Source organism: Megalopta genalis, chromosome 5, assembly GCF_051020955.1.
Source record: "Megalopta genalis isolate 19385.01 chromosome 5, iyMegGena1_principal, whole genome shotgun sequence".
Classification (NCBI taxonomy): domain Eukaryota; kingdom Metazoa; phylum Arthropoda; class Insecta; order Hymenoptera; family Halictidae; genus Megalopta; species Megalopta genalis.
In genome coordinates this window covers 29,342,830-29,367,952 of record NC_135017.1, presented here as the reverse complement: position 1 = coordinate 29,367,952, position 25,123 = coordinate 29,342,830, and the positions used below count along the sequence as shown (strand labels likewise).

Here is a 25,123-nt window from a genome sequence, read left to right as displayed (position 1 = left end):
GCGGCGATTGGTGTACAGGGCACACATGTACGAAAACCGCGCGTTAGGGTGGGTGATATGTAAATACGAACACATAAATTATAGCAGGAAACTAAGGAGACTAAATCTTGGCGGAAACGAGTTGACCAAGGTGCCAACAGAGGCATTGCTCCCCCTGGACATGCTGAGGAAATTGGACATTCCGGAGAACCGAATTACCAGGGTTCAGGAGGGCGATTTCGAAGGTAAGGTTCGCTGAAACGTCTTGCTCAGCGTCGGCCAGGTAAAACCGAGCTTCCTTCGCTTCCTTCCTTGTCGATTAATATTCACATGAATCATTCACGGAATTCCTGGTTCACCGGCTGCAACCGATTTCACCATTATCCGGGCTCTTGTTAGAAATTTTAGTAGCTTTTCCGTTCACAAATGTCGTTAGACGGGCTTTCTTATACGACGTTCGATAGCGTTCTTCAATTTATCAAAACTGACTGGAACTTGCAAGGGATGATGCCCAATTCGGAATTTTAAAAAATTCTGATGCTTCGGGGTTACGTAGAGCGTACGTAGACATGTACAACGGAATTTGTTCTTCTTCCCTAGATTTTAAGACCTTGACTGCCGCGTCATCCGTATGCGAATGACGAAATTATTTAAAATTTAACTTCCATGCTAATCCATAAAAATTCCTTAATTTTATTAAGAAATATAAATCGATGTCATGTAACCTTGCTTTACATGTTTCATTTAATTGATTAAAATACTTTAATTCTATGCATTTTTTAGATGCTTTCGTCGCGGCCGTCGATGCGTGAAGGGATGGAAATTAACCCTAAAATATTCGGCTATTTTCTATTTCATTGATATAATTCGCAAACTCTACAAGATAGAAAAAATGTCTGCGAACAAAAATTACTTGTTTTGTTCAAATCTATCATGTGATATAGGATTTGTTAATTGTTTAAACAACCGGAGAAAGATATAAACAACGATATTTTCTGTATATTACGCGATAGATTTGGACAAAACAAAGCAACTGTTGTTTTAAGACTTTTCTCCATTTTGTGCAATTTGCGAATTATAGCAGTAAAATAAGAAAATAGCCGAATATTTTAGGATTAATTTCCATCCATGAATTTACGCAAGAAAATAAATTGCGCAATATATGTAATATCTACGTACGCTCTCCGTATCCTCGAAGTTTCAGAATTTTTTTTATTTCCGGATTGGGGATCATCCCTTGTTATTATAATGCTACAGACGTAAAACTGCAGATCAGTAACATCCTCTTTGCTTTTCCAACTTTGCAGACTGTTTCTAAAGAATTAGAAACTTATGTAGCTGTGTTATATATTCTTTCTAATAATAGACAACTTTTCTATATGATATTTATGTGTCCATCGATTTTAGCATGACTCACGTGTACCTAATATAATGCAACAGCTAAAACATACTAGATGCACAGACAAAAAACGTGCTATTTGCTTCTCGAATTTTTAAAATTTTCCAAAGGCATCGGAAACTTGTGTAGCTTTATAAAATACTATTATTAAAAATAGACGACTTTCTCATGTAATATTCAAAAAAATATCTGTTTAAAAATTGTAACCATAAATTTGACATAACTCACGTTGTGCCTAAAATAATTCCATGCATAGTTGCAAAATATTAGTTGCACAGACACGACGCGTGTTATTTGCTTCTCCAATTTTACAATTTCTAAAGGATTAAAAACTTGTGCAGCTTTATAAAATGATCATCGTCCGTGATCTTTGTCGTTGCTTTCACTGAAAAGCTGAAAACATTTCGAGGAAAGTTGAATGCATGTTGACCACTCTGATAATTCGATTGTGAATAGAATTGTTCTTATCGGAAAATCAAAATGGCGGATCAAACGACACCGGACGAATTGAAATCGTGCAAGTTTGAAGTGTCGATAGTAAACGATCTCTTTTTACAGGATTGAAAAGCTTGGATTCGTTAGGTTTGGCTCGCAATCAGCTTCGCGATCTTCCGGGCCGTGTATTCTCCCACTTGACGCAATTAAACTCTTTGGAGCTCGATGGCAATCAGATTACCCACGTGGATCCGGATGCGTTCATCGGTCTTGAGGGTAAGTGTGTCCATTGGCTTGTTACACGTAGTTCCTTTACACTGTCGCCGTGTCAGCTCCACGTTATTTGCAACTAAAATAACATTGACCACGCGACAAACTATGAGTTAATTGGATAAAAGTTCGTTATGGAACTCCGAACGTTATTTATCGATTTCTGTATTCTCTGACAGTACGGGGGACAGGTGAAATACGAAAATAACAGGTTCGGATCAGAAAACAATCGGTATACGACAGACGCTCCGGAAATATATTTGTTGAAATACAAATTGGTTTTCGTAAAACATCGCAGCTATTTTTGAATATTATTTTATTTAACAGAATAATCGTCTCTATAATTTTTTTTTTGCGACAACTCCGTTCGATGTTATAATTGCTACCGTTCTATCGGGTAATGGATGACGTATACTCACCTCCAAAAGTATTAGGACACTTGCAGAAAATTAAATAAATTTGAGAAACCGATAGGAAATCGTTATAATTTCTTCAATTTATTTCAAAGTTAATTGTATTGTACTGTAACAAGCACATTTACATGTACAATTACATTGTAACAAAACTAACGTCAATTATCTAAGAGAAAATTAAATTTCTTTCTCGACAATATATCCACCGCGGTTTGTAATTATGTACTTCCTGGACTAATTTCGGCATCCGTTTTATTAGTTTATCAATTATTTCAGATTCTATTCGATTCCGTGTATTTCGTAGTATGTTCAACATATTTAGAAAACATCGTATGAAATGCACTCATTTTTTTCACGTTTTTAATGAAGGAAATGAAATAAATAGGTAACGTAATTGCATAAGTGACGAACACTTGTAAATGAATACGTAATTTCGGCAATACGATGCCATAAAACTTAATACTAAACATGGAACATTACCAAAACTGAATGAAAAATTGCAATTTATACTAAATTAGCAGGTATCCTAATAGTTTTAGAGGGGAGTGTAAATTTGGTGAGATACTGATCGTAATTTTGTCATAACTCTTGATGAAAGAACTTTTCTAATTTTGAATGAATGAAAGTGTCACAATCGGAAATATTTTCATTAATAATTACGGCACAGTGTCTCGTGATGTGGTTACCGTTTTATCAAATAATTTATTTACAAAAGACAAATCTGTTAAAGCTATCGAAAAATTTCAACGGATCGAATAATTAACTATCTTCTTTATGGATATCACAGAACTTTCATGATCGTTGTTCTCTCCAAACATAAGACGATGACTTAATATTTCATTAATAAAATAAAAATTCTTCGACACTTGCACAAATGGAGACGGAGCCACCGGCAAGTTTTATCGCAGATCATAAAGGAAGATGGCGGCAAACGATAAGAACCATCTACCTCCGGCGTCTAAAATATTAAGAAAGCATTATTCCATATAGGTCAAAGGTCGACAACAAAGAGTTCGCGTGGGCAGCCGAATGCCCGCGAACCTTTGAAGATCGCTCACTTCAAGCATTATATTTAAATTTCTAAGTTGAATTTTGTATTAATAAATTCATTTAAAGTATATACGCGTTGCACGCACTTGAAGCTCACAACTTCTCCTCCAGCGAAATTGGTAAAGCAAAGTTCCTTTGTTGGAAAGCAGCTATTCGGGTGCCCTTTTTAGCGAGAGAGGTTGCCGACCTTTGACCGCAGATCCCACGGAGTTATAAAGGTCGTTTACCGGAGCATGATGGAAAAGTTATGCGGGTTCGAATACAAAATGTACAGAGTGAAATATTCGATATCGATTTACCCCTCGAATAGCGTCGAAACAAATATATAAAATGCGGAAGTTTAATCGCTGTTTTACAAGAGGCAGTTGATATTTATGTAACACCTAAAGAAGACTGACACTATGCTATTACCATTGTATCGTATTTTTAACTGTGTGGGTCGCATATACTTTGAACTTTTCCATGCAAGCCATTTTCTCTGTTGAATGTTAGAGAAGGCGTTAAACTGTGCTCCAACGATTAATTGTTGAAAGAAAAATTGCTACATCTTTTTTACAAAATTCATTCGATCGACGAATAACGAATAAGAGCACAATTTTTATTTATTATTCGCGAATGACGAATAACTACATTTTATCGAATGATAATAAAAGTTTTATACAAAATTAGCGAATGACGAATAACTACATTAATTCGGAAAAGATTTACTCGAATAAGAATGAAATTTGTATTCGTTATTCACGAATGACAAATTATTATGTTTATCCGAATAAGAACAAAATTCTTTATAGATTATTAGCGAATGACGAATAACTACATTTATTCGAAAAAAAATAATTCGAATAACAATAAAATTTTTATTGATTATTCAATTCGAAGAATCTCGATTCCTTAACGACTTTTCTTATTTGCATATTCCTTTCTCATTCATTGAATTAATAAGTAGCAGAAATGAAATTGCACACATAGAATTCGCAATGCATCACACTCCGCTAATTGATTTCTATGAAGCATCGTGCAGAAACTCGGCCTAATGTCAGTCATCATTTATCATTTATGACCTCACTGGCATTTTATTACATGCTTGTTGTCCGTTCTGTTACAGAGAACCTACAATATTTGCGGTTAGGAGACAACAATTTACACGCGGTACCCAGCGATGCATTGCGCCGTTTACACCGGTTGCGCCATCTGGATTTACGGGCTAACAATATCAGCACCCTTCCGGAGGACGCTTTCAACGGATATGGAGATTCCATCACGTTTTTGAACCTCCAGAAGAACTTGTAATTTTTTCCAATTTCTTTATCCGACTGCGGATTTTGTACACTTATAGCAAAAATTGATAAAAGAAATACAGAACAGCGAAGATGTCAGATGAATTTAAAAATATTGTTACATTGTTTTCGATTTACTAAAACCATTGAATGAAGGAAAACATTTGTATTATACTGGTGTTTTATCGAATTGTGGTGGGCAATTTTTATTTTGCATACAAATTCGCAGTCGTTATCGCAATCATTATCATTATCTACAAGTATTAATAATCACTAAATCCATATTCTATTTGTTACGCTATTTAGGATCAAGGTGCTGCCGCCATTGGTCTTCGAAACCTTGAACTCCCTGGAAACGCTGAACCTACAGAACAACAAGTTAACGCAAATATCTGAAGAAGTGACCGAGAACATCGTCGATACCCTTCGAATTGTCGATATCACAGGTAAATAGCAACATTGTTCTTAGATTCCCTCTGTAATTCCGCTTGGATCGGAACATCGTCCATCTATAAATAATATTATTTGCAACGGGAAATTATAAAACCAACGATTCTCTGGAAGTCTGTTGATCGAAACTAAAAGGTAACTGTGATCGTCAAGAAGAAAATTAGTTAATCGAAGTTGAATGTTTTCCGAACATGGACACAGTAATCACTAGAATGCGGATGCAAAATAAAACTGTTCCGAATTAATTGCAATGTACTGGAATCAAATGAACATTCGTTTCTCCCTTAAATAATCGTAATCCGCTGATGATAATATATTTACACTGTTATATTCTCTTAATCCCCTTACTATCTTTTGTTTCATCTACTAATTATTGTCGTAAATGCGTAAAATCTGCAGTCTAGTAGCCACCGAGTATATTTTTATAGTTATTAACTCGTTAGACGCACTATGGTCTGGTAAAACAAGGTCATTTCTATACAATCTGTTTAAAGATTGTTCAAATAAGTCTACCAAAACCAACAAAATGCATTGTTTATAATTTGAATGTTTAAACTCTAAATGATCGTTACAGGCTCCGATAAAATCAATTGAGAAACATAATTTTTTGCATATTTTCTTTCGCCGCTTTAGTCAATTGTGATTATTGCAACAAATTTTTTAGTCGTTGTCAATTAAACTAGACTTTCCAACAGCTCAGAGAAAATCAAGTCATTCGATCCAATTTTTATAAATATATTTTATTATATATTTTTAATATATTTTATATATTTTATTATATTAGTTTTCAACATCAAAACAGAAAGTCCATTGTTTAAAGCGTATTCATAGAAATTCTTACGTTTGTTTCAATTTGCCACCTATCAATTTATATTTTGTACATCACGATTGTGCAACAATCTAATATTTGGATATCTTGTTACATACAGTCATATAGAAGAAACTATAGATATTTATAATATGTTAACTACTGTATATTATAATGTACGACCCGTGTACCCAAGTGTTACTCGCGTACAAAAAAGTACACGGATTAAAGCACGGATATATTAACGTCTGTTAAACTGTTACAAACAATTCCATGGGCGATGTCCGCGTAAATATGTGCGACTTCAACTGAAACTAACATTCGATGAGGGTGTCGAATATGCTAGAAATGACTTAAGTAGTGTATTTGATAAGTGTGTAGATTTACCAAGCTATGACAAACTGTATTACTGTCTCGAGTCTACGATTTTGTTCTCAGAAAACCACTAAAATGGGACGACAAAGTTTTATATAAATTTGTTCGATAACCGGGGTACCCTTATAGGAGAAAAGAATAGAAAGCGTAAGGAAGGAATAGAAATTAATAAAAATAATATTTTATTGCTGTAATAAATATAAAGTAAATAAAAATGACTGTTTATATAATAATATGAAAGTTACATAAAACAAGGTAAAGTAGTTTAATAAGAGAAGCTCACCATAGGTGTACTCGAATGCCCCAGTTATACAGGGTGTCCCATAATTATGTATGTATTGTATCAACACCCGAAAAAAGATGATTCCCGAGATCATCTGAAATAACGTTTTCCTTAGCGAAAACACAATTCGCGGCTTTGCTTGCGAATTATTAACGAAAAACACTGTCCAATCGGAGAGCGAGTACGGTCGGCGCTCCGCCTTTGCGGTCAATGCCGCGTAGTCGTCTGACGCAGCGGTAGTGATCGCGAGAGGGCGGGGCGTCAGCCGTACACGATCTCTCATTGATCAGTGTTTTTTCTTTAATAACTCGTAAACAAAGCCGCGGATTGCATTTTCGTCAAGGAAGAAGTTACTTCAAATGACCTCAGGAGTCACCCCTTTCCGGGTGTTAACACAATTATGGTACACTCCGCAAAGCAACGTCGACAATTTCGTTTATTTACACAAGGGTTAATATTCCGTTTCCGTTTGATTGCACAGACAACCCTCTGATCTGCGATTGCGAGCTACGGTGGTACGCCGCATGGCTGAGCAACCTGCGGATCAACGCGGACGAGAAGATGTTGACGAAGCGCACCGTGTGCACGATGCAAAACGAACACCGGGAGTACGCCCTGGAGAATATACCTCTGGAGAGAATGGGTTGCGTCGGGAAGAACGCCGGACGGACGTCGTCGTCGGCCAGCAACTATCGCGTCCACGTCGGCACGATGATCGAGTTGCTGGCGTTGGTCGTCGCGGTGGTCTAATTGCGACCGGTCACGCGACCGCCGACAATCATCCCGGTTAACGAATCCCCGTTTCCTCTCGTTTAAGAACGCGCGTTTTCCTTTTCGCCCCCTTCCGGTCGCCGCCATTATCCGCCGTAAACTTTATCGTTATCATTATCAGTCGCAGCCCGCGCGCGATCGTGCCGCAGATGCGGAGACACGGTACGATTCCGTCGGCGATTTCTCCCGGTATCATTGCGGCGACGATCATCGAGTCCGCCGAATCCCCTCAGCGAACACCACACTCAGTCGGGGGGTATATGTCGAAAACGTGCTACGATATATATATATATATATATATATATATATATATATATATATATATATATATGTATGTATATGTATAAGTATATGTATATCGCGCGATCGAGATTGTCGAACGAAAACGTCGGGTGATGCGGGTACAATACGCGTGCATCCGCGCATCGTTCGAGAAGCGGACAGATATTTCACGAGATTCAACGTCCCGCGGCTCTGTTCGACTAATTTACCGTGGATGATTCGAAAGTAAACCCGCGGTTGAACACACGGGCACTCGTGTGCCCGGCACGGGAAAGTATAGAAAGTAAATTGTAAGATCGACGAGTAAGATGTGTTTGTACGTTTAATACTGAACAACTGTGTCCGTGGAAAATATTTACGGCGATGGTTTGTCGAATACATATCAACAGTGCTTTTATAAACGTCGAACGTAACGCTAACTGGAAATATAATCGATTGTTATTGTGTATTTCGGGTAGGAACGAATCGAAGGGAAGCAAAGTGCGGTCGCTCGATTAGCGAGAGGCTCCGGGGCTGTTGGCAACGGGGCTCGGGCTTATCGAGCAACCAATCGCACGTTCTCTTCTACGTTTGTCTTATGCTCGTGACTACATTGATGATTTCGCGGTATCGCGTTCTCGATTTCTACCGATATCAATGTTCAACGATTACCAAATAGCCAACAAATGATAGTGAACAATTGAATTTTCCGGCACGGCGACACGCCGAAGTAGAAATCGAATCGTAACGTGTGAAGCGAAGGAATCTCGATCGTGACGTGTGCGACAGAACAGGGTGAAACGAAGGCTGTGCCCGATCGATCGACGATCGGGCGGGCCTCGATCACCGAACGTTACATATCAAGATTGTTGCCAAGTGTTTTCTGGATATCTGTTAAAAGCGAGAATCGTAGTATACTCGATAGAAAATTCGAATGTCCGACGTATTTAGATATCAACTACATATATGGATCCACGGTCATTCGTCTCATACATATCAACACGCGTTTCTCAAACTCTCGGGGCGAGTCATCGACATAACCTTCGTTTACTTGCAATTCGTACGTCACATTCTCGATCGAGAAAAGTAGACCGGCCTTTCTCATTCGCGCGATTAACAAATCGATTTCAGACACACCGTGGTACCCGAACGAATATTCGAAAGTTTCGAGCGAGCAGCTATCGGCGTTCGAAATGATCGTAGATCGGCCTTTATTATTTGCGCGATTACCGACGATCGCGTTCCAATTTATAATTAAACCGTGATGCTCGAACAAATATTCCGGAAGTTTCGTGTGCAGTTGGTCATCGTTCGAACAATTTGTTTTCCCGATCGAACGAAGAATTCTCATTTATTTTAGACGATGATACTCGAACAACTGTTCGAACGTTTACAACATGAAATTATAAAAAAAGAAAATCATCTATGCGCGACTTTACCAACGAAACAGTCGAATGAAATCGATAATCGGATGAATACTCGGCTCGGCCTGTGTCTTCGTCTTGAGATCGCTCGGTTGCTTAACTCGATTCGCAAAGGACCGGCCTGTCGAAATGGAATAACGACGACTGATGGACCGTAATACACGCGACCGGAAGCCGACACTTGTCGATTCCGGTTCGAGCTTGAACGCGATCATTGAAGCGGCTCTCGTTGCATCTGTTTCGCTACAACAGACTTCACAGCTTGGAGGCACTTCGCGCCGCGATTAGGCGCGTCAGAAAATTATGCCCGTCTTTCAAAGCGACACCTCTCCCGCGAATCGGCCAGCGTGTCAGGTTACACGTCGCAGTTTCGCACGGCTGTCTAGTCATTAAGGCTCGAATGATTCGGGACGATAGTCGAGTTGCTCCATTCACCTAGCGACGCGACCGCAGATTGTGACGTACGAGAGCACGTCGCTTCGCTTCTGTCTATGTTTGAACTGCGAAATGTGTTCGAAGTACATTTAAGAACGCACGACCTTTCAGAACCCGCAATATTTTTCGATCTCTGTGGAAACTAACAAATAGGTTTAAAACCGCGAAACGAGGAAAGTAAAACTGACGAATTCCGATGTCAACGGGCACAGCGAACGCTGACGCAATAGAGGATTATACATATCGTAGAAAATGATTAATTGCCCTCCCGTGTATGTTCGTTGAGACGACTCGTAAGCATCGTCGAACACCTTTCGTAGACCGTAGCGATACAATATTATTGGACTACGGACTTTATGCATAATAACGTGACTATCGCCCGTACCCCGGATACGGGACACGATGGACTCTACTAAGCGGTGACTTAGACGGAGTTAATTGCGTTCGTTCGTTCGTTCGGATTTCATTGGAACGAAGGGCGACGATTACGCTTGCCGTCTACAAATCTGTCCACGAACGTGTAAAACTTGCAGGAAAATCCGTAGTCCGGCTATTAACGATGATACGTTCGCGGGACGACGCGACACGCCGCTGGAGCATTCACGTGGAAAGTAAACTACACAAGTATTTTACACTTGGATAGACGATTTAACGGTACGATAGGATTAAGAGGTATTGATATTACGAATAATAATAATAATTGCATATCGAAATTACGTAGGATAACTTGCTAACGGTTAGAACGGTGACGCGATCTCGGCTTCTACGGACGTCGAAGGAGAGCCTGTCGGAAACTCGAACGATAACCATTTCTCTGAACACATTACATAGATACGCAGGGATACGTCTGTGATGACGCGTCGTTTAACACGTAATTTTACTTTAATTATAAACGCAATATAATGTACACGTACGATGTACGTATCTGAGATTCGTCGAGGCGTCGGTGTCTCGACACGGGAAAATTGAAAATACGGCGGACGAGTTCTCTCCTTCGGACGGAGACCGATGGTCCTGCGTCTCAAATATAACACAACATACACATATCATTTATACGCCCAACTTTGACTTGTAAGATAACGGTTAATTATTATCGACGTAAGGCTTCACCGATGTAATCTTTAAAGATCGTATACATATCGTGAACGTATGAGATTTAAGAGAATTTATTTGTTAATATATATATTATATATATATACATAAAATATATGTACGTTGCATATAGTATATACACATTATTACGATCGTCAAAGATATATTATATATCTATATATTATATATCTATATATACGCATTGAATGTTTTTTCTAAGAAGTTTCAACGATAAGAAAACCGCAAAGCTGTTATTTGCGCGCTGTCGCTCGAAAGCGAATCATTTCCGTTTTGTTTTCGAGACAACATTATTTATAACATATCTTCGTGTTTACACGCTTTGTTTTCCGAGGATCTGTCGGTTTTATTTTGTCTGTCCTTCGAATACACGAATAAACGTGAAACTTCTGTGCAGCGCTGAACGATACGCCATGTGCGATTCTTCGCGGGCCCTACAATTTTGCTTAGAATCCACGGGAAGCATATTTGTCGGCGCATCCTCTCGGTGATCATACAATTTCATCGAGACTCACGAACAGCAGAACGCAAATAATTATAAGTTTAACAAAAGTAACAGTAGAAGCAAAAGTAAAGTATAATAGCAACGTTTAGAATAGTGACAGTTGCGAGAAGTGAGTCCGGGGTTTGAATCCCAATATCAAAGACTGACTGAATCGCAAAGGAAAAGATAGGACTGTAAGTACAAATTGCTATTGAACTCCATCATGCGTTATTCCATTCGAAGAACAATAATTTCGATCAATTATTTTCTGGAAAATCATTCCTTAGCTTCAACGAGTTAAATGCTTCGCAGAACGGCTTGCTGGTATAATCGCTAATAATCAATTACGTACATTATTATCACGAACTGACTTGCTATTTGCAATCGGTGATAATCGTTTGCAATTAGACTCGTTCTAATCACGTTTACGTGAACGTTAAAAGATTCTGTTGTCCCGAGATCTGCTTTACGAAATCAGCAAATAGTCTCCGAATTTTATGTACTCGTGGCAAAAATTAATACACAGAGATCGGTATTTCGTGGAATCTGAAAATATTGTTGCATCATTCTCAGCTGACTAAAGTTATTGAAATGGGAAACGATGTCCTGCATCTTGCAATATTGATGCGGGCAACCTTCATTTGCCTCGATTTACTGAAACGAACGATACAGAAATTCAATTAAATTGATTTAATTTGTGATATCGAAACATAGAAATCTGCTGACTGCGAATGATGAACAGGAGTGCAACAACAACGCCGCATTTTCCGTTTTATACCGTAGTTCAGAACGTGGTATAACACTCGAACGAACATGTGTTTCACACGAACATTTCTAAACGGACTCCGGGCTCACGTTAGTGGAACATATCCTTTAGTTAGGTGATCTTAGAACGATGAAACGGGATAGTCGCTAGCGACGCGTCCCCGCGTCGAAGACACCCGAAGAACCATGTCGAGACATATCTCTGATGGCCGTAGTTGTAGTCTCGCCGGCTGCGTTGTTATTATTACTAATTATTATAAGCGGTATTTTTGTACAGTGTCTTACAGTGCTCGGGTCGTTGCAGGCGCAGCCGACGAGCCGTTCACGGCATAGCCATATTATACATAAATATAGATATGTATTTATATATATATGTATTTATATATATATATATATATATATATATATATATATATATATATATAAATATATATTATATATAATATAGTAAGATATAATATATTATAATACAATATAATAATTATAATATATTATGATATATAATATTATAATACAGTATAATAATTATAATATATTATGATATAATATTATAATATTGTATACAATATATATTATAATATTTAATATGACGTATAATATATTATATAATATAGGATATATATGCATAACATATACATAAACATAATATAAATAACGCATACGTATATTTATTTCGATTGTAGCGCGAGCTACCCTGAGAACGTTTCTTCGGCGCAGTCATACGCACGGTACGCGATTACGCACGCGGAATATAATATTTAGAACGCGTCCGATCAAGACAAAAGAAAACAGAACATAGAGCACGGTATACGTTGGAACCGGTGTGAAGAAGAACTTGTTGAACAAATGAAAGACCTCTCGCGCAACATTTTCACTCGCGTATATGTATAACTCGGTGCTCATACACTGTTCGCTTGTTCACGCGTCGTATGCACTTGTTTGAACTTTTGAACTTTACCGCTGCTGTATACGCTGGTGTTAAAGACGATAAAACGGCGAGCATAGCACGCGTCGTATACACATACAAAGTAGTCGTACAAGGCATATATAGGCACGCTTATGATAAAGAAAAAAAAAAAACTTTACGGATACGTAACTAACCTGCGTACCGGACTTGTGTGTGTGTGTTATTTTTTTCTTTTCTCTTTAATTAAGATTTAAGCGATTCTTTGCGTATAAGGGAATACGCGACACTCGTGTGCGGGCAGTAGAAGTGCGAATGATGAGAAAACATTGTTTCGAATACGTGCATCTTACCTGAGCAAGTTTATAAGATTATGTAAATTAGGAAGTGCACGGGCGCACATACATACAAACACACGTACACGAAAGTTACATGCCTAAAATGACATATCGGTGTTACAAAAATACAAGATATATTACTATAAATATACATACTATGTAATACACAGATACACGTAAAGTACGTCTTTATATGTCTATAAATATTGTTACATATATGTATACATATATGTATATATATACATGTACTGGTATATATATATGTATATAGTCATTATATGATAATTATTATACGATATGTGTTACGGAACATCTTTTCCCGCAATGATCCGCGATAGGAGATCTACCAAGATTCTAATATCTCTATGTCATTGTTTATTATGTCGTTAATGATTAACGTGTATATGTGAAACTTTCAAACTGAATAAAAAATAACTAAGCATGGTAATTCGTAGGCAATACTGCCGAAACGTTTTCTCTCTTCTCCATACATTACCGCTTCCAACTTCTGCGCCATTTTAAAAAGCCCGATTTTAGGATGGCAATTTGTTTATTGTCAATCGTTCGCGAAAAATGCTATTAACGATATAACAATAACAAAAACAGTTCTGAAAAGTGATTTCAAATTCTGCAAAAATTTTAGGTTCTTTTTACACGTTTAGAAGCTAGTTTGTATCTTTCGAATTACGAACAATTCAAATGTCCCGCCGCTAATCGACTTGTGGCGCCTCTTTTGGAATGGCAAAACGTTCAAACAGCTAGCCAAAATCGACTGTTAGTAATTTGGCTAACGGGTTGAGCATTTTACCATTACCGAAATTGGCGTTGTACAGACATCGAACGGAGCTTCAGTTTGCCTCCACAAGAGGCGACACAGTAGGCCACATCTGTCCAACGCATGGACGCCTAAAAACATTAATTATGCCAAAAATTACGACATAAAAAACTAAACCAAGGGCACAGAACTGTTCTGCGACATTTGCAACAATCCATAGATACTATCTAACGAAATTCGAGACTTTCCACCTCGTTGAATCATCGAAGTGAAGTTTGTAGCTAAAAATTCAGAGAGAGATTACACAACAGATATCACATTCATAATTATAACAAAATATTATTTTACATAAAGGCGTAATTTATTAAGGCGTCTCCTAACAGTGGAACACATCACCTTACACTGCAGAAAACACATCACGAAAAGAAGACAACACAACATAAGAGCTCCTTTAGCAGACATACTGAAGAACAATGAAACAATAAAAAAAAACTTGCTACACATTATTTGAAGCAAACAAAATTATGCAATCAACTGTAAACCTGACTTTGAGTTGCTAACAACCCACTCAGTCGTTGATGCGATTTTAAACACACGGATATAAGAAAATATATCAAAGTCTCACTTGCAAAGTAGAAGTATAGAATTTTACATCGTTATTCGCATTTAAACCGTTTACTTCACAGGAGGGTTGGAAACAAATAAATTTTTGACATAGTAAATGGACAAATACACTATAAATATTTTTATCATTTTATGTAATACAAGTTTGGCAGGTAAACGTTTATTTGCCAAATTCTGTATTACATGAGAAGATAAAAATATTTATATATAGTCTATTTACTATTTAAAAAATCTATTTTTCCCCAGCCCTACTTCACAGCCATTAGCTCGATGCAATTATTGATTTCGAATCAGTTATAGAATGATCGAAGTTTCTTTCGATTTATAACTGATTAGAAATCAAAAATTACACCGATTCTCCGAGTCTCGCCACGTGGAGATTGCTGTGACTGGAAATCCCAAAGGGAGTCAGAATGAAGACAGAATTCGTTATGATTCCCTTTCTTCTAACAAATATTACTTAATAATTAACACCTTAATAAGTAACGTCTTAACAAGTAACGTCTTAATTGAGACGTACGGAGAATCTTCCCACGAATTTTTTATATTCCTTTCTGTAGGCATACGCCAGGCCTTTAATTCTAAATAAATTAAATGCAACACTCCCCTTCATACTGGAACATTTTGAACGTTTTGAACAGTACCATTCGCTGAAGAAATATTAATTATTTATAAAATTAAAGATTCCCAAATAATTGACCCGTATAATAAAAAAGAGAATAATAACTTTGTGTTTTCAGTAATTTACTTCAACTTTTTTGTGGATTTAATTTTTTTTAACATCAGAAAGCAAAAAAAAAATTAAAAATATTTTTAAATAACTAACAAACAAACAAACTAACAAACAAACAAACAAACAAGCAAACAAACAAACCAATCAAACACACAAGCAAAGAAACAAACTATCAATCAAACAAACAAACGAACAAACAAGCAAACAAACAAACCAATAAAACAAACGAGCAAACAAACTAACTAACAAACAAACGAACCAATCAAACAAAAAAAACAAACGAACAAACAATCAAACAAACTAACAAACAGAGAATAAAACAAACAAACAAACGAACAACCAATCAAACTAACTAACTAACTAACTAACTAACAAACAAACAAATAAACAAACCAATCGAACAAACAAAGGAACAAACAAACGAACAAACAAACTAACTAACAAACAGACAAACAAACCAATCAAACAAACAAACAAACTAACAAACAAACAAATAAACAATCCAATCAAACAAACAAACTAACTAACAAACATGGAAATAAACTAACAATCACACAAACAAGCGAACAAACAAGCAAACAAACAAACTAACAAACAAACAAACAAATAATAAAATCAAAGAAACAAACAATCCAATCAAACAACTAAACGAAAGAACAAACAAACAAACAAACCAATCAAACCAACATACTAACAAACTAACAAATAAACAATCCAATCAAACAAACTAACTAACTAACAAACATGGAAACAAACTAACAATCAAACAAACAAGCGAACAAACTAGCAAACAAACAAACCAATCAAGCAAACGAACAAACAAACAAACTAATTAACTAACAAACAAACAAAAAAACCAATCAAACAAACAAACAAACAAACAAAGAATCAAAGAAACAAACGAATGAACAAACAAACTAACAAACGAACAATCAAACAAACAAACGAACAAACAAAGAATCAAAGAAACAAACGAATGAACAAACAAACTAACAAACGAACAATCAAACAAACAAACGAACAAACAAGCAAACAAACAAACAAACCAATCAAACACACAAAGAAACAAACTAACAATCAAACAAACAAACAAACTAACTAACTAACTAACAAACAAACCAATCAAACAAACAAACTAACAAACAAACAAACCAATCAAACAAACCAATCAAACAAACAAACTAACAAACAAACAAACCAATCAAACAAACTAACAAACAAACCAATCAATCAAACAAACAAACTAAAAAATATTTTTTAGTCATTTATTATTATTTAAAATAATAATAATTTATTAAGATAATAATAATTTATTAAAAATAATAATAATTTATTATTTTTATAAACAAACAATATATTTATATATAAAGACAAATTTGCTTCATATCATTTTCCAAAATTTCGCTGAAAAATATATGATTTTTAACGAGTTCCGTTGTTTTTATATCGACCATATCATTTCTAGTGATAGTGTAAAAAAATGCTGGTATTTTGTGAATGGCAGTGCAATAAATTACCGGACGAATATGTGTTAATTAATTCGTTTAAATTTCCTTATTTGTTTCGGATAAAACTGTAACGTACGGAGTATCTTCCCACGAATTTTTTATATTCCTTTTTGAAGGCATACGACAGGCTGGCGGCAACCAGCCGGAGGTTCATTTGTATATCGCGAGTCAAGTTCCTCCAAGGGGTACGACGACAAACGTTTCTGGAATCGGACCACATAGGAACACCCCCACCACCATTTTTCTAGAGAAATCTGGCTATATAAAGGCCTAAACGCGACCGGGATTCGGGCTAGTTTCGAGTCATTCGTCGACGTGAAAACTCTAGTGAGATCGAGTCTTAATTCTCCTTCGAACAATCTAGTAGGTAATTAGATATCAAATCAGAAACCCCCGCCGACTCAGTGCAAAAAGCTGAGAGCGCGATAGAGTCCGCGAACACCTACATACATTTGTAAAAATCCAAAATGCGTAATAAATTAGCACTAAAAGGGTTAAATTCTTCGAAATATACGCGACGAAATCTCCAAGCCTATATGATTTATTGCTACGTTCATGCTAAGATTCGACGCAGCTTCTTTGTCACGAATTCCCGGAAGACAATACAAAATGATCTGCTTCGGTCTGTCGGATAAGTAAAACCGAGGAGCTACAAGATACGTGACCAATCGCAACGATTCGAAGTCAAGTTCTCCGTCGAATCGAGGCAAACACATACATTCGAAACATATCTCAATGTGCATTGAGCATCGTTCGCAAATTCGCTGACAAATGTGGCCGAAAATCCTACAAGGCAAAAAATACAAGTCGAATATCCCGCCGCGTATTTCAAATGGAACGCCCAGGCGTACGGATGCGCGAAAAAAAGTGAGACCACAAGTTTGGCAAAGCGAGACAAACTACATTGGTATGGTGTGACTCGTTTCATATGAAGTTGCACTGATGTCGTTGCTGGCTTGCTCACTCGCTATTTCTTCTCTTTGTCGTTAACTCTGAGGGCAGCACTGTTCAGCTGTGACTCGTCAGCCAATCAGAGCACAGCAATTCGCTGCATTCTCTCAATCGAAGAACCTCGTTTTGCCCCCGAAAATGGTTCTTGAGTTGAGAGATTATTGTATATTTAATTGATATCTATGCACTTCTGCCACTAAGGTTCATTTATCAATGCAGGGATAAAAAACATAAAAGTTTTTAAGATATCGTAGATATTTTACTAATTCGTATCAAAATTTATTGTCATATATGAAATATGAATAATATGAATTTGAAGAATTTGAAATTGTTAACATTTGAATTTTCCTCCACATGTAAGCATCGTCAACAGAAATTTCATAATATTAAATATTTTAATTTTACTAGCACATGATATAAATTTATGATGTAAAAAATTAAATTAAACATATTTTTTATGTAGTGTACAATACATTTTCTTTATTTGAAGCATGAAACGCTTGCTCTATGCAAGCGTTATGTCAAGGTTATTTCCATCTACGGAAATGCACTGATTTGACTCACGCATTGGACGTGTTGCTAGTAGACGTTGTTTCCGACCCTTTCTCTGTAGTAAGCGATACAGAATGGTAACTATCTTTTATTTAATATTTATAATTACGTTACTTTAGTATATTGTGCATGAAATAACTTTACTATGATTGATATAATTGAAAACATAAGACGAAGATTATAGCAACTATATACACCCTAATTACTTACGAAATATTTGTGAAAAATTCAACTGTTCAATGATTAGAAGCCATGTGGTTGTCATAATTTGTGTACAGAAAATATAATTTTATTTTATATAGTGATTTACAATTTATAGAAATGTATAATTTGGTATATATAAAACAAGTTGGTGTTTTACGTGTTTATTGTATAAAAGTATTGCGGTATTAACAAACTTAACCTTTTCGCGTGTCACCGACAATATATAATACTTGAGTTATTAATAAATTTGCAAAAAGTATGAGTAAGTAAATTACGTCTGTTATTTAAAAAAAAATTATACAATCATTTAAGACGTAGAAATTTCTTACGAGAATGAATAAATATTAAGCAAGTTCTGGATGACTCCACTTTATATATTACTTATATTTTTCTTATTTTTAATTTTTAGACTTGCAAACGCAGAAACGGTGGACGTGCCAAGCATGGTCGTGGGCATGTAAACCCTGTACGTTGTACCAATTGTGCACGATGTGTACCAAAAGACAAAGCAATCAAGAAGTTTGTTATACGTAACATTGTAGAAGCTGCTGCAGTGAGAGATATAACAGAAGCCAGCTTTTATTCTGCATACCAGCTTCCAAAATTGTATGCGAAGCTACACTACTGTGTTTCATGCGCCATTCACTCTAAAGTGGTTCGTAACAGATCTAAAGCGAATCGTCGCATCAGAACTCCACCAGTCCGTAACTTCCCAAGGGTAACTATGAGAATGCATAAGCTAAAAACTCAATGGATTCAATATTTCGAATTCCTTATCATTTTGTAATAAACATTTAGATGGTTTCATTTAACTTTCTCATTCTCTCTTTTTCAGGATCTTCGTCAAGGACAACAAAACAGGAAATAATTTTACTATGTAAATTTTAAATAAAGATAAAAATTGTAAAATCAGAGCTTTGTTTTTATTTGTATTATACAGTCTACGAGTTACAAGATAAATTATATTATTTTCCTATATAATCTAAAGAAGTCGTTGCTTCCCTCATTTATTACACAACTTGAAATGAACATAGTAAAAAGTACATTATATCATTTTATTACAGATGTATTATCATTTACGATTTACATAATGAAATGTTACATTTCAAGTGTATTTGTAATGTTAGCTACCGCTAACAGAAAGCTAAGTGTTTAATCAAATTTCAAAAATGTGAAGTAAGACTTTGTAGAGAATATTTGCTGACACAATGCACGAAATTGATAAAAATATTTTGCATATAACTATAGCAAGAATTTTGCCATTGTTGCATTTTATGTAAAATTAATATATAATTAACAATAATTGCAAAATAGATTAAGGAAGAAATCATTTATTTGCTTCTTCCATTGCTTTTTTCAATGTTTTCTCAAATATCTTTTTCGAGTCACAAAATCCTTGTTTCGTTTTACCAAACGAATTTGGACCTGCTGAGGTGGGTGTTTCTCGCCCAATATTTCGCATTCTCATTCTAGCTTCAGCTGGCATTTCTTCAGGTTCTTCGTCTTCATCTGCATTGAATACTGATGCTACTGTTGGCCTCTGCACTGGTGTTGCCTTTACAGTGGGTTTCTGAAGGACAACATTGCAAATTGTTTTAGAATATACTTGTGTGTGTGTGTATACAGAAATTATTTATATTCCAGTTACTCACAGATGTCGATCCTAGTTTTATCTGTATGCCCTTCTTTTGTTCAGCCGCACTCTTTTTCCCAAATCCAAACGTCAGTTTCTGTTTCTTTGCATCGCTTTGATTATAGGAGGTAGCATCACGGTCATCCGATCTAATTGGAGAACGATCCCTTCCTCTGTCATCCCCCCTGGAGTCCTCTGCTCTGTAGACACTTGACCCTGACAACGTCAAACACTGGCAAAGTTCAGATCAAGTTAAACAACATTGTTTTTTTAACCGGAAATATTTAAGCGGCATGCTTAGTAGAAGTTCCGTATCATCCTAGCCATTTGAATTAAAAGTTAAATAAATACAGTATACAGTTGAACAGAGATAACTTTGCATATTGTACATGTACCATGTTCTAACATTGCTCCAAATAATTTGATACATTCTGCGTACTAACACATTAGACAAATTCATTATATAAGGTTAATATTAACTCCGTTATTAGTAGAGACTAATACGGAGCATCCTTTGTCACATGGTTACAACAGGATGTGTGTACCAAAAAAAGGATACATGAGAAATGTAATGGCAAATTTAGGTAATAATGTGCAAATTGAATCTTTGGTTCGACATATAATTGTTTTCCATCTCACTGTTACAGCACGTATAACACGTTTAAAATTAATCTTTTCAACGGTAAAGAGCGTAAGCACGAAATCAATAACGAAAACAAATCAAGGGAAAAAGATTGTACCACTGTAATGAGGTAGAAAGTATGTGTAATTTTACCAAATGCACGTGATACGATAATAAATAAAATGAATAAAACCTTTTCTATATTCGTCCCCAGGATTCCTCTTCGACATTTTTCTGATTTTCTTTGGACGCAATGCGAAATCGACTGAGCTGAAGCAATCCGACGCTTGTAACTGCAGTTTACTTCAGCCTAGTACCCGTATCCTCCATAGGGAACTTTCAGGTACTAAGTGCTTTTCGTACACCTTGTTTCTCCCTATATTATATCACTAATAAATTCAAAATTAATTAACTCGCTCTTCAAAGAAACTAGATTGAACGTTCTTCTTTAAACGATATTTTTACGATTCATTGAAGAAGAATTCTTACCAATATTGTTATCAAAGATAACTTCCATCAAATGACAGAATATGTACGTAGCAGTTTTGAAATATCGCAGGTTAATTTCAATTATTGAAAATATAATCGGGAATAAAATCATTGGTACCAATTGATTTGAACAACTGTGTACATATTTTTTTTATTCAACTTAACAACAAGTTCTTTATTATGATTTCATTACAAAAAATTTAATAGTTGATACAAGAATCGAATGAAATTATAACAAACAGACAGAATTTCATATTGACGATTTCTAATAGCTGAATCAGTCAGAATTTATTTTGCCTATTCACGAATTTTGACAATAATTTCGGTAGCAGGAAACAAATATGTATCTCGCGTTATATCTGTGTAATCTGATCTTCCTCGTGTATATTGATATAAAGACACGAGATCAGTCGCTGCTCAGTAGCGTCATTTCTCTAAAATTAAGTGAATCGTATCTTTCAGTTCTAACTTACAATAAGGATGATTGATCTACTTGTATAGTACAATAGTACTTGTATGTACCTAATCATGATAAGACATATCGAAATACGTTACGAAATGTTTTCATAATATTTCCACAATTTTACAGTAATATACGGATTACTGAAGAAGTTATTATTTAACAAATTATTAATGAAGACAAGATTTGTGTCATCGACGGACTCCGCGGCTTGAAACAACAATACGATGGTGTCACTGAAGGGAATCTTTTTATTGGTAAGACTATAAATACTTTTATTCGATGTTTATTCATATTTCTGCAAACAGTTGATTAACATTTTAATATGTAAAATCTGTTAAATAATTCATTAGCTTTAATTCGATGTTGATTTATATCTCGACGACCTTTTTATTAATGCATATTAGTCGATGTAATTAAAAAGCGTTGAAATCGTGTGACAATCAAACAACAACAACGATAAAATTTCTAAAGTCGTATGTATCTAATATGTGCTATGTGCTTACGGATGCCGTTCGATAAGATTAAGCGGGATCGTTTATCGTTTCGATATCTAGCTACGACAGAAATTGGCATCATGCTCAAATGATTTCATTAAATAATAAAAGAAGAAAAATAATTCATCGTATTTAATCTAAGTTGAAATCTTTACAGTTTATGTTCGGGTATTCTCAAGAATCAATAATTGGGCATTTAAATGGATGTAAGTGTACGAAGATAATAATTTCTAATCAAATTAACTGGACCGCTGACTTGCCAAATCGATTAACTCCACAGCACAAAGAATGTAGCTCGACATCAAGGAAATTTAAACTGAGATATTAAAAAATTCAAAAAGAGTGGAGGTATCCGATTTGATCTGCCAACGGCTCAATTAATAATAATAAATCTATAAGTACAAAGAAAGAAAGAATATTTAATCCTTACTAAATTAATTAAAATATTAAAATAACTGCAGCTTGTGAGCACAGCACTTTTTGCGAAACTGTTCCACATTATCCAACGGATTTAGTGAACATCGCGTTGGAGAAAAATCCCCACCTCAGATATTTATCCTATAGTGAAGAGGTTCGTAAATTTTCTTAATATTTGTGTTGCACTTAATTTCACATTTAACACGTTCAGTGCGGCGTCAGTTCTTTGGAGCTAACAGAGGACTTTCCGTTTGGGCGGTGTCAGTTCCCAGGGACTGACAGCGAACCTATCGTTTCGACGGCATCGGCGCATGGGACCGGCAGTATCAAGGTTAAAAAATAATGCCTGTCGCCTCAACGGAAAACCCAGCAAAATCGGCTCCGCGCTTAACGTGTTAACAGATCTAACAAATAGACAAATTGTAATTTTAAAAAATTGAGAACGTACCTATAATCATTTCCAGAGTTCGTGTTTATGTTACACTTTCGTATTTCTCAAAACCACGAATATATATATTAAGCAACAGTATATTTACTTATTAATAAAACATTATATCACGTAGAGAATAAAATGGAAACTCTATTAAATTTTGCATAATAATTAAAATAGTACAGCTGATTGCTTGTAATATATGTTGATGTAACTGGTAAATTATAGGACATAGTTCCAACAATTTTTAAGAACGAATTTTTAATTACATTAACTATATATAAAATGTATTAAAATCTGTGTTGTTGTTTAATAGCTTGATCAGTCGACACGCCATGAAGAAGGACCAGAAGAAGAAGCATTGTGTTTGTCTATCGTGAGTTGGTTATACGAAAACAAGACTATCAATTAGTTATTATGTAACAAAGGAGTTATTTATGCAGATTAAGGCAAGGTTTCCGTAACATGCTAGCAAATTTTTTAAGAACTGTCTAAGAATTATAAAAATAGCAAATTGAACATCAAAAAATTAAAATTAAGAATCGTAAAACCAAGTATAGAAAACTGATTTAGGTTGCAAGAATAATCAAAATTATAATGTTTCATGTCATATAACTGCAAGAAACATAATTTTATATATTTTTAATGTTTTCGTGTCAATTGAATTTAAATAATGTTTTTATAATTGTTTAAATTAAACGATTTTCCTTATTCAGTATATCTTCACACATAGCGATTGGTTTCGTACAATCTCTATTTCTCAACTTGTTATCCTTGTCTACTTCTTCTCGAGAGATTTCCATAGTTCTTTCATTTCATGATTCTCTCTCGAATCTTATTGCTTTTAGCATAAATGTCGTACCGTATCAGATATTTTCCTAGTTTTATGGCCGTGTTGAAGTGAAACCATAATAGAGAGTTATTGTAAGAAGGCAGCCGATGTTGTCAACCGACCTAGTATTGCCAATGAATACATCGTCTACTTACGATTTCAGGAAGAAGTTGTGTTTCCTAAATTCGGTCTTACCAAAAACAAGCAATGGAAATACATCGTGAATCACGCGAGCTTGAAACAAAGTGTGCACATCGAAATTTGCTTGTAAGTTTATTATTTACGCGTTATCTTGCAATTGTTCGATTACACTGAAGACAGGGAATTATGAAGTTTTAATGTTTTTCAGAGAAGAAGACAAGCCGTGCCATGTAATCGATGGCTTCGCCGCGGGTTACGTTACCAGTTGCAAGCAAAAATATATCTACCACCAACTTTTTGCGATGGGACCAAATGGCACTATAAACCGGGAATCTTTTCGATTTCCGGCCAGTTGTTGTTGTCGCGTTGAATTTCAAGGTGACAGATTCTTGAAGAGCATTCCTTCTGGAGATTAACCTACGAACGGCGAAACTTTCTGATAAAATGTAACTAGGTTATATTTATCTTATTATTTATCAATTTTTTTCAACATATGTCTTATGTATTCCTTCTAGATATGTTAGTTTTTCTAAAGGCTTCGTCGAAACATGTGAAAATTGATGTTAGTTGTCACAAACTTGACATTCAAATATCAATTTTTCCAGTCTGGGTCCGAATGGACCCTGAATCTGGCGTTCGAATGTTAATGCAAACTTCTGATAATTTTAAATGAAATTAAAACTGAAATTGCGTGCATAATGTAAATAAAAATATATGTTTAAAGAAAAACTTATGATGGAGTATTTTTTTTTTTATTAAACCTGAACAATCTTTCTGTTTACACTTTACATTCTTTAACCCGAATATAATATTTATTTATTTCTTTAGAGGATGTACAATACGTTGATAATTAAAAGAATAATTTGTAAATATTGTATCGAATTAGTGTTTCATTTTTCTGATATATTCTGCAGGTTTTCTATTCGATGAACGCTGGTTTACTTTGAACAATTGAAAAGTTGCAAATACGAGTTCGATCATTTCCACGACAGACTGTATACTTTCAACTTAGTGGAAGCCTAAG

At 35.5% G+C, this 25,123-nt stretch overlaps 4 protein-coding genes across 10 annotated transcripts in view; 3 read left to right on the top strand and 1 right to left on the bottom strand.

Annotated features, from left to right (window-relative positions):
- Positions 1-13,679, top strand: part of LOC117222439 (uncharacterized) — a 291,172-nt gene extending 277,493 nt beyond the window's left edge. For 3 of the 4 annotated variants that reach the window (XM_076522262.1, XM_033474137.2, XM_033474135.2), the window contains 5 exons: positions 85-224; positions 1,937-2,089; positions 4,652-4,832; positions 5,130-5,269; positions 7,221-13,679. In XM_076522262.1, coding sequence (XP_076378377.1) covers positions 85-224; positions 1,937-2,089; positions 4,652-4,832; positions 5,130-5,269; positions 7,221-7,489 — 883 coding nt within the window. In that variant the 3' untranslated portion in view covers positions 7,490-13,679. The remainder of the gene's footprint in view (positions 1-84; positions 225-1,936; positions 2,090-4,651; positions 4,833-5,129; positions 5,270-7,220) is intronic. The other variant, XM_033474138.2, reaches the window with a different exon arrangement.
- A 4,646-nt stretch (positions 13,680-18,325) lies between these two features.
- On the top strand, positions 18,326-19,490 carry RpS26 (ribosomal protein S26). The gene is made up of 3 exons (XM_033474112.2): positions 18,326-18,451; positions 18,988-19,296; positions 19,414-19,490. Exons 1-3 carry the CDS (start codon positions 18,449-18,451, stop codon positions 19,444-19,446), a joined length of 345 nt encoding a protein of 114 aa, XP_033330003.1. The 5' UTR covers positions 18,326-18,448; the 3' UTR covers positions 19,447-19,490.
- LOC117222426 (PEST proteolytic signal-containing nuclear protein) lies at positions 19,480-21,171 on the bottom strand. Of its 2 annotated transcripts, none has more exons than XM_033474109.2 (3): positions 21,027-21,171; positions 20,231-20,427; positions 19,480-20,148 (listed from the first exon to the last, which is right to left on the bottom strand). In XM_033474109.2, exons 1-3 carry the CDS (start codon positions 21,061-21,063, stop codon positions 19,906-19,908), a joined length of 477 nt encoding a protein of 158 aa, XP_033330000.1. In that variant the 5' UTR covers positions 21,064-21,171; the 3' UTR covers positions 19,480-19,905. The 2 variants fall into 2 exon arrangements, with proteins under 2 accessions (XP_033330000.1, XP_033330001.1); XM_033474110.2 differs by lacking the exon at positions 21,027-21,171 and adding an exon at positions 20,607-21,009 and having other exon boundaries at positions 20,231-20,443.
- spz (Spaetzle domain-containing protein) lies at positions 21,089-24,832 on the top strand. Of its 3 annotated transcripts, none has more exons than XM_076522247.1 (8): positions 21,089-21,176; positions 21,912-22,039; positions 22,437-22,485; positions 22,741-22,850; positions 22,908-23,027; positions 23,443-23,502; positions 24,122-24,225; positions 24,308-24,832. In XM_076522247.1, the coding sequence occupies exons 2-8, from the start codon at positions 22,010-22,012 to the stop codon at positions 24,513-24,515; spliced, it is 681 nt and encodes a 226-aa protein (XP_076378362.1). In that variant the 5' UTR covers positions 21,089-21,176; positions 21,912-22,009; the 3' UTR covers positions 24,516-24,832. The 3 variants fall into 3 exon arrangements, with proteins under 3 accessions (XP_076378362.1, XP_033330030.2, XP_033330031.2); XM_033474139.2 differs by lacking the exon at positions 21,089-21,176 and adding an exon at positions 21,695-21,836; XM_033474140.2 differs by lacking the exons at positions 21,089-21,176; positions 22,908-23,027 and adding an exon at positions 21,695-21,836.
- Positions 24,833-25,123: the final 291 nt, after the last annotated feature.

Coding starts and splice junctions, on each gene's coding strand:
- RpS26 (XM_033474112.2), top strand. Junction 19,297..19,413: donor CAGTCCGTAACTTCCCAAGG/GTAACTATGAGA, acceptor TCTCTTTTTCAG/GATCTTCGTCAAGGACAACA.
- LOC117222426 (XM_033474109.2), bottom strand. CDS start 21,063: ATGTCGAAGAGGAATCCTGGGGACGAATATAGAAAAG. Junction 20,428..21,026: donor TGGGGACGAATATAGAAAAG/GTTTTATTCATT, acceptor TGACGTTGTCAG/GGTCAAGTGTCTACAGAGCA. Junction 20,149..20,230: donor TAAAACTAGGATCGACATCT/GTGAGTAACTGG, acceptor GTTGTCCTTCAG/AAACCCACTGTAAAGGCAAC.
- spz (XM_076522247.1), top strand. CDS start 22,010: ATGGTGTCACTGAAGGGAATCTTTTTATTG. Junction 22,040..22,436: donor TGAAGGGAATCTTTTTATTG/GTAAGACTATAA, acceptor AAATCTTTACAG/TTTATGTTCGGGTATTCTCA. Junction 23,028..23,442: donor ATGGGACCGGCAGTATCAAG/GTTAAAAAATAA, acceptor GTTGTTTAATAG/CTTGATCAGTCGACACGCCA.